General features: G+C 50.3%; 1 protein-coding gene across 1 annotated transcript in view; it reads right to left on the bottom strand.

The window, feature by feature from the left end:
* robo2 (roundabout, axon guidance receptor, homolog 2) overlaps nucleotides 1–10,000 on the bottom strand; it is a gene marked incomplete at both ends in the record, with an annotated part of 341,250 nt that overhangs the window by 141,471 nt on the left and 189,779 nt on the right. The window contains 1 exon segment of the mRNA XM_080844592.1: nucleotides 3,904–4,230. Coding sequence (XP_080700718.1) covers nucleotides 3,904–4,230 — 327 coding nt within the window.

Consider the following 10,000-nt stretch of genomic DNA (forward strand, 5'->3'; position numbering starts at 1 on the left):
ACATCAGGGCATGATTAGCCGGCACGTTCGCAGCCAGACCTGCACGTCGCAAAACCTGGAAGCCAAATTAAAAAATGTATTTGAATATAATATTCTTATTACACGTCTCAAAAAAATAAGCCAAGATTCTACCTGGCAACCTGCAGAGGATAACACAGCTCCACCATCTTCCCTCAATTAATAATAAAAAAAAAACCTCTGGAGCTCGTTTAACATCCTTCTGTTTCTAGCGCTACACACACACCTGCAGAGATAGCAGCTAATTAGCATTTTCCTCCCGGTTCCGTCGCCCTGGGTGAGGCTTGTCAAACGCCGCACGTACCTATGTATGTGTTCCCATATCCGCTATGCTAGCAAATTTATTCAACGCAGCGACGAAGGCCTGGCATTTTCTGACAAGCGCTTCAGTATGATTTATGGCCCTTGCTCATTGACCCAGTTTATGTCTAAGTGAGGCAGGGGCTGGAGTAGGGAGGTGGTGGAGGTGGAGGTGGTGGTGGTAGTGGTAGTGGTGGTGGTAAAGTACATTTGCTCTTATCTGTGGTGGCTACATCCACTCAATGTAGGCCCGGAGACAGTCTGCTTAAGCATTTCAGGGGGAATTAGATTAACCAGCGCAATCGGCCCACTGGGCAATAGATCCAAGCGCCACTTCTTCTTCTTTTCTTCTTCTTCTTCTTTCTTTTCTGCCTCTTCTTCTTGGATATCTATGTGCCTGTAATTGCACTGAGATACACTGGACTCAACACAGGGACTCTGAGATAAAAAATCCGGTAAATTCTACGCATGTTGACAGAACAGTGATATCCACTACTGACATGCTAACAGGCCTACCCTCCTTGTTTATCAGTACAGTGCAAAGGAATTCCTGCTCATCCATCTATGCACTGGTTGGGTTAGTAACCCATGATACAAAATGGGAGTGTGTGTGTGTGTGTGTGTGTGAGAGAGAGTGAGTGTGTGTAGGGGGAGTGAGGGGGCACATTGCACTCAGAAGGCTAATTCTAGTCAGTGGGCTCTTCCAAGCAACCTGGCTAGGCATTAATAATGCAGGGATTTATTTTTCAGAGGCTGGCCATCTCCCTCCCTCTTTCCCCCTAACCCCCCCCCCCCTCAACTCTCTCTCTCTCTCTCTCTCCTGCAGCCCAGCCTGATGTCCGTGAAGCAGCAGCGCGCGACGGCCTCAGCAGACACTGGGTTTCAATCTGTTACAGCAGCCCAGCAATTCAATTATCTCACCGGGGTCCGGCACAGCCCATTTGTGGGTGATGGGGGGAGGTCAGGTGTGGGAAAGGAAAGAGGTTGGGGTTGGATGGTGAGAGTGTGGGGGGGGGGGGGGGGGGGGGGGGGGGGGGTGGAAGGTTAGTGGAGAGATATCTGTTCCATAGATACACAGGAGCCTGGAACTAATACGGCCCTGAAGGTCGGAGGAGCTACAGTAATCAAGCGTACCTTAGCACACATTGGGAGTAAGGAAATGTGCAAGGGTCATATTTTCTCTTTCTCTCATTCTGCTTTTTTCTCTCATTCCTCCCTCTCTCCTTGGAGATCTTTTCACTCCTGAATTAAGTAGCTGAAACTGCCCTGAGCGTGTGCTGTAATTTTATTCTTCCTTGCTTTACTGGTGTGCATGTGCTATTTTCCCATTGCAGAATTTTGTCAATTTTTTTGCATCTTGTTTTCCTTTCCCATCTCCAACTAACCTCCTGACCTCTGACCCCCACCCCCACCCCCACCCCCAACCCCAACCCTGAGGCACTAAAGCATTCAACACCTCATTTAAATCCCCCACCAGCTAAGACTGAGAGCGAGAGAGAGGGAGAGAGAGAGAGAGAGAGAGAGAGAGAGAGAGAGAGAGGGGTGGAGAGAAAGGGAGGAAGAAAATAAAAGAATAATCTGGAGACTTCATCAATGTTTCATGAATTTTCATTTAGGCAAGGAGAACCCCTCTTACAGCAATCGATAGATCAAGCTGCTGTCGCGCAGTTAGCACCTGGGGGGGTGGGGTGGGGGGGTCAGCACACAAGCCCTAGGGAGAGGGCCGAAAGGAGATCAGAGGCCGGTTTGCCCCGGTCACTACGAACCTTCCACATAAACACACACACTTCCTATTTACCACCATTTCACTAAACTCCCATTAACCACCCCCACTGCCACTCAACCCCCGCAACAAATTCATCTTGTTGAAATTAATCACAGTTTTAAAAAACTGTTCCAGTTGGCAGCATCAGTAAAGGTCACTTTGAAGCCCCTGACTAAGCACACACAATCAACACCTGTACGCGCGCACCGTTCGTCGCTTTAAAGTCCGTGCCGGCTCGATAGATTTTCATATCATTATCATTTCTCTCTGTTCCGAGATGGATCACCCCCCCTACTTCCATAACAATGTGAGAGAAATAGCGGCGTATTGATCAGCCGGTGGAGAGAAACAGACTTCATGAAAGCCTCTCACTTAAGCACAGGGTCTGGCCAATTCCCTCATGGGGGCCCGAGTCCAATACTGTTTCTTTCTAATGACTTAAATCTGGCAGTGCCACCGGCCTCCTCTCTCCACTCGTGCGTGCGCGCACACCACGCTAGCACACACACACACACACACACACACACAGCGACACACACAGAAAAGAGCTCTCCAACCCGCATTTAGAAATGGATTTGTGTGAGCAAGGAGGTCGCTGGGCGAATCAGGGGCCACACGTTCTCCCCCCACTGAGAACAGAGAACAGAGGGACTGGCCTGTCAGTCATCTGGGACCTCTTTAAGAGGTGGGGGTCCACATGCACCATGGCCCTCAGGGGCCTCCTGTCCCACAGAGGGACCAAGAGCCTCGGGTAGTGTGTGTGTGTGTGTGTGTGTGTGTGTGTGTGTGTGTGTGTGTGTGTGTGTGTGTGTGTGTGTGTGTGAGTGTGTGTGTGTGTGTGTGTGTGTGTGTGTGTGTGTGTGTGTGTGAGTGTGTGTGTGTGTGTGTGTGTGTGTGTGTGTGTGAGTGTGTGTGTGTGTGTGTGTGTGTGTGTGTGAGGGGGGGGATGGAGGTTCATGATTGGACCTCCATCTTCAAAGGTAAGATGATCTGCGAGTCAGGTACTCCCTCTTGCCCTGCCAGTGTCGAGTGTCCGGTACCACTCTTTCATCTACAGCTGCTGTCGCTCCCATCCTCCGGTCGAACCCCAGTCATCACGTTCTACTCGGCCTCACGCGCGTCTAATCCAGACTACCAAAGCGACCCAGGAGACAAAGAGATACTTCACCTTACGAAGACCCCCTGGACACAAATAGATCCGACTAAACTTGTACGCCAGACTTACGGGAAAAGCGTTCTAAACAAAAGCGTAATAGACAACAGAGTGGGAGCCCATCTAAAGCTCAGGGGTAAACAAACGCAAAAACGAACACGGGTTGGCATGACAAGGGTAAACACAGGCGAATGAGTGCTGAACAACATCATGTTTTCCGTGAGGCTTTCGAAAGTTGAAAGAGACAGTCTGTGTAATTACACATGATTCACGTTGACTTGATGTGGGCATGGGGTTTTGTGATTTCCTACATTTTGACTTATGTTTGTGGAGTAAATGTACATGCCATTTCCTATATCAAACCCAGACCCCCAAATTTGCTTGCTGAAATAATGGATTTATGATGTGCTTTCTGTAGAGGCCACATTGTTCCTCAAGAATGCTTATGCCCTTTTTTGATCCTCTTTGGCTTCAAAGCCAAACCCAGTCATCCAATGTCCCTTCAGGCGTATGGGGCTCGCACCATTATACCAAGCCTGGTGTGGGCAGAATACTCGTAGGATGTGTGCGTACACTTCAAAGACAAAGCTGTGGCTGTGACCCATTGGCACGTAAAACCATAAACGACAACAGAGACGGAGACAGGCACAGAGTCGTGAAAACTTACAGGCTACTTCTAGGGACGCGTTGCGACTGGTGGCCTCCCCCAGGTAGTTTCGGGCCACGCACACGTACGCTCCCTCGTCGGGCTTGCTGCGGCGGCCGTGGACGATGCGCAGGAAGAAGAGCGAGCCGCTGGGCAGCAGCATGCGGTGGGAGCGCGGGTCGTCCTTGTCAGTCTCCACGCGCTCGCCGTCCTTGTACCACTCCACCGTGGGGCTGGGCCGCCCCTCCGCCTTGCAGTTGAGGGTGGCCGGCTCACCCTTGGACACGATCAGGTCAGAGGGGTGCTCCACTATCCGGGGAGGGGAGTCCTCCTGGCGAAGACGGGATCCTGGAAAGAAAAGAGGAACAAGACAAAAAAGTTCAGGATTGATGTCCACACAAGATTATGAAGCCCTTACTTTGGTACAGCATTACCCAAAGTCAATAACACCATACCGGTATCAATGTTTTTGAAAATAAAAAGCGCTTGGTGTTTGTGATAGCAACCTAATTTATATTCATACCAACACAGGAGACGGGGATAACTGCACACTGGCATCCAACCGGCAGCTATTTCATGCTTTATTGTTCCGGCAATCCTTCACGCAAGCTTTTAATCCTGCTAGTAAATTCATTCCCATCCCCACTTGTCACTGTGAACCAGCCCCTTTGTAAATAAAAAACAAGGCAAACATGCTGTACTAGATGCAGAGAAAGGTCTATATACTGTACGACCACAGCGTGTAAACATGTTACGAGTGAGTCAAAGGCAATGGAAAGTCTTTCAAGAAAGAGAAAAGAGTGTATGATCGTCCCTGTAGTGGAGACCAGGGCACAGCAACAGAAGCTCAGAGAACAAGCCTCAGTATGTGTCATGTGTAGTGTGTAGTGTGTGTGTGATGGAAGGGCAGTGGGGCCTTGGGGAGTCGGGGCTAGCACTGTGTGAACATGCTAATCCCCTGGGCCTCCCTACGCTAGCGCTAGCTCGCTCTTTTATTCTCAGGGTTACACCGGCCCAGCTACTGCAGTCTGGCTGTTATGATAATGCCCTCCAACGAAAGAAAAAATATTGTGTGTGGTGTGTGTGGGGTGTGTGTGTGATTGTGTGTGCATGTGTGTGTGTGTGTTTGTCTATGACCAAGTCTTAACCCTGCAGATAAGAACCCAAAGCCAAGGGAGAATTTACATCACTGAAGCCTGGAGAGAAACCACAAGACAAAGGGAGTCTGATCCATGGAAAAACCACCAAGCAGGACCCACGAAGGCCGGGCCGCACAGAATTAGCCTCTTTTGAATTACGGCTGCCATAAGCCCGGTTCCGCCTCGCTAACCTCAACGTCGTCACACACCCAGTCTTAAGCTCCACTCCCTGCTCCCAACCCAGCCTGCTTTTAGAAACATGCGTATGGCTCAGTTCTGCCTGGTCAAATGACCTTAGACTGAGTTTACGATGGAATGGAGTGAGCCTTCCTTTGTGACAGCTTAGTCCAGTGGCTTTTGGTGGTAAGTTAGTCCAGTGGTAAAGGATCTAAAACAGGAGGTCTGCTGTCTCACATCCAACAGTAATGTATGAGGTGTCACACAGTGTATCCAGATTGGTTGTGTTTCTCTGCTGCTAAATGCTAAAGTGCTTAAATCAAGTCTTTGCTTGCTGTCACTGTCCCTTTCAAGTGGCTGCAAGAGGCAATGTTATCCAGCAAAGTCTCTTAAGAAATGTAAAATAAAATATGGTAGGCCCCTGATTTGACTAATTTACTTTTTTCCTGTTATGTGTGACACTGCAGCCAACAACAATTGATTTCTAAGTGACCCTGTCTCAGAACTGGAATCCTTCTGTAGCTACATAAGAATCTCTGCATCCACAAACCACAAGGACGTTATGGGCACCCTCCTCTTACAAATACCACGCTGCAATGGGCACTCCTTAGTATCCGCATAAGTGGCATGCAGTGGTGAAGGCAACCGTGAGAACCACAGAGCAGAGCACCCATGCCCTTCCCAGCGGCACGGGTGCTCTGCAGGTGTGACGTATCGAGGTGCACTGGGCCGCTCCGCTACGGTCCATCGCGCCAGTGTGTGAGGACGGCCAGTGCAGCAGTGCAGCGCAACCAGCAATGCAGCACAACGCAGCAGGATACCACCACTATCCCTTCAGAGTGCTTGTGTGTGTGTGTGTGTGTGTGTGTGTGTGTGTGTGTGTGTGTGTGTGTGTGTGTGTGTGTGTGTGTGTGTGTGTGTGTGTGTGCGCTAGGGTAGTGTATGTGGTTATCATCATCATCACGACAAGGGCACAACACAGGACGCTAAGCAAAGCACTCAGCACAAAACTTTACCGAGGTCCCTGTGAGTTTGCACTTTCACAGTGTTCCTGGGTTAACTGAGTTCACTACCATCAGGCCAGTATAAGCCTGGGAGAGGCTTTTTGGAAGTGTGTGTGTGTGTGTGTGTGTGTGTGTGTGTGTGTGTGTGTGTGTGTGTGTGTGTGTGTGTGTGTGTGTGTGTGTGTGTGTGGTTGTGTGTGTGTGTGTGTGTGTGTGTGTGTGTGTGTGTGTGTGTGAGTGTGTGTGTGTGTGTGTGTGTGTGTGTGTATTCCTTGTTCCCCTTGTTCACCACGGGGGTCACGCTTCAAACAGCTCCTTATTGACCCTGGCATAAGGCAGCTGACTTCTCCCCACTCCACCTAATTTGGGGCTAATTCCAGCCATTTCCCTCCCATTGATTAGTGATCAGGCCTGGTGTCTGCCGCCAAAGTGGGCTTGCAGACACTGAGAGGGGGGAGGGGAGAGGTGGGGAGGGACACCCGACACTCCAGCCCAACCCCCCAGGCCCCCACTCTCTCCTAAAACGCTCAAGTAGCTATATCGTTTGAATACAACCTGCTTTACTATCATCATCACTATGAACCAACTCACAGCGCCATCACACTAGGCACCACAAAACACCTTTTTTTCTTCCTCTCAGCTCATCCTCCTTATTTTTCGTCCTGTCTTGTCTCCTCTATTTTATTGGCAGTGTTGGGAGTCACAGCGCCAGAGTCTTAGCCTGAAGCCAATTTCCCTGACAGCAGTAGGGCAAGGAAGAGGGGGGGGTGGTAGGTTTGTATTCCGCCTATAAGTGACTTAATGAATGAAGTACTAATTAACATTATGACATTGATAAATGGGGTGCAAGATAAGGGAAGGACTTGGGGACCCTCGGTGCGCTCCCCCACTCCCCCCAGCTGGGGTGTCAAAGGCACATTAATTCCTATCTCATTGGAGCATCTGCTTCCTCCCATAATCCAACGGGGCCTAGCAGTGGGCCTGACGCGCGCGGGGGCGAAGGCGAAGGGCCGCCAGCACCGAGCGCTGCGACTCGATTCGATTTACATCAGTCTAATTTCCCCTAATCCAATTTGTATTCCAATCTACTGCACCTAATCACTTAAACCTTGAGTCTCCATCTGCTTGCGTGTTTTTTTTGTCATTTTTTTTTTGAATTTGTTTTTTTCGAGGAAGAAGAAATACACACGGCAGATGCCTGTGCAGTTGTCCTTTCCCCCTCCCAGCCTCCAAGGAGGCAGGTTCCTTCGAGCTGAAGGAGAAAGGAAAGAGGAGACTAGAGACGAGAGAGGAGAGGAGACGAGACGTGACTGGTCACAGTGTCCTTCCAGGGAGTGCCGGGTAGGGTAGGGTAGGGGAGGGTAGGACTGTCCACAGGGAGAGAAGTGAACACGACCAGCCTCATGCATACCAACCCAATTGTTGGCTCTGCCTTCATCTCCAGACCATTTCTGCACTCACACATTACTTCAACACTCTGATTTGAAGACAGAGCTAACGTTGTCCACCGCCACACCCCACACAACCCGCCTAATCACAAGTTGCATAGATTCCAAGTGACACCATTACCACATGACACTGATCTTGTCCCCCTTTTCTCTGCATTGTATTGAGGCACATGTGGGGCATAAAAAGAGAATCCTAGTGGTACGTTAATTCATCTTGCCCTAAGCTAGTCATGAGGCTATACGGCTTCCCTCTCTGGAGAAGAAAAGTCAATTTGCAGCTTCCTATAGAGCCACCTTTCCTCTCACACGTGGCCTGGCCTATACAGCAAATGGACTGACTGTGGCCCCCTTTATTATGATCGCTGTGTACTGTGCAATCAAGAGCTTTTCTGAGCCACTGCGAGTGCACTTCACTCCTGTCTCCAGGCGCAGGCTTCAATCAAGCGCGGCCCATTCCGCCTCGACGCTAATGTCACCATTACCACCACCACCCCCACACTCCCCCCTTTCAACGCCGGCCACCGTCACCGTGTTCTTGGGGAAGTGGCGGCAAAACATGGAAGGTAAGAATTGGACGAACAGCAATGAGAAGCCCGGGGGCTTGAATGAAAGGCCCACAGCCTGTGCCACTTCAACATTCAGACGTGAGGGAGGGAGGGAGGGGGGGGGGGGGGAGGGGGGTTGTGAGGCTGTCCTCTGTGAATGTGGACATCTAGCTCCTTGTGGGAGAGGCATGGCTTGGCTTGTCAATCATTTGTCTTGCCTCCTCGCTGGCTGGCTGTCTCCCCAGTCCTCCCCCCTACCCCTCTCTACCTCCCCCTCCCTCCCTCCCTCCCTCCCTCCTCACACTCATCTCCACAGAGATGGGAGGAGGCCGTGGTTCCTATGGTTGCACAGAGTGGCCTCTGGAGGGGACAGACAAGCTGTCATGTTAGGCATTGTTTGAAGGCAGGTCAGAGACAATACTCTCCTCCCCACACCTACCTCCTGCTTTTGTGCGCCGCGGAGGGAGTGCACATTATGCAACATGCTCTACACAACGTACAAGCACTCAGTCACAATGGACAGACATCTGAAGACAAGACGCTGGAAGGACAAGAAACACACTTATTATCAATCGGGTTGTTTTGTTCAAAGATCCTGCTCAACATTAAGGGTTATATTCACGGCTGACCTGATGTCTTTACACGCCGATGTGTACGTTCTGTGTTTCTCCTTCAATTCCTAATTTTCTCGCCCAGTCTGACCTTTGGATAGCTTGACACAATACTATCACTGTTTGTCCAAAGCTGAACCATAACCTGTAAAGTAAATGCATTTCATGTTACCGGCACCACCTCATTACCTAAGGAAAGCAGCCTGTCTCCCCTCAGCAGTGACCACACACGTGGAGACGGTTCTTTCATTGTTTTTATCGCATATTTATTCACGTGTAGAGCAGAAGGTTGGCCCCTTTGATGATCTTTTGGGTAATTATTTTTATTGGCCCCCGAGAGAAATCCCAGCCCACCGACCAAATCAATACCCCACACCAGCCTCCAACAGTGCATGAAAGCAAAGGGCTCCCCGAAGAGATATCACTTATTCTGGGCGACGGACACACGCGTGTGTGTGTGTGTGTGTGTGTGTGTGTGTGTGTGTGTGAGAGGGTGTGTGTGCGTGTGTGTGTTTGTGCGTGTGTGTGTGTGACTGAGAGGGATCCAATGTATCCAATCCAATGTATCCCCGGCAGCACTAGGCCCTAGCGTTCCCCTCGATAGCAGATCCCCCCCCCCCCCCAAAAAAAAACACCCTTCCCTATATGAAGAAACTCCCTTGGCTGAGGCTGAGTTACTTTAACATGTGCCCTTGCCTTGCATGTTTAACACAAGGCCCTTGGTCCTGCTGACAGGGCCAGAAGACAGAAGAGATATGAGGTGGACGACGTGGAGGTTGTAGTTATCAGTAGGGAATGCCTCTGTACTAACAAGTCCATCCAGAAGGTTCATGGCTGAGCCTTGAGAGGACTGAGAGTAGAGGCCCTCTTCCAAGGCTATAATCAATTCCAGCTGACTGAAGGGTTCTATCTGCAGCTTCAAGCAACGTGAGAGTAGATCTCTCTCTCTCTCTCTCTCTCTCTCTCTCTCTCTCTCTCTCTCTCTCTCTGCATCACCCCTTCTCTTTCTATCCTACTCCGAAGACTGATATCTTCTGTCTGGTAGGGGTGACAGGGAGACATCCGTCATGTCATCGGGGGGGAAATGTGGAAAAACAGCGGGTGGAAACAGGGATGATGTTACTTGCTAACCTGCTCCGCCAGACCGCTCTGCCTACTCAAAGACACACACACAGCCCTCCAGATTCATCTTCT

This window comes from Sprattus sprattus, assembly GCF_963457725.1.
Source record: "Sprattus sprattus genome assembly, chromosome: 9".
Taxonomy (NCBI): Eukaryota; Metazoa; Chordata; class Actinopteri; order Clupeiformes; family Clupeidae; genus Sprattus; species Sprattus sprattus.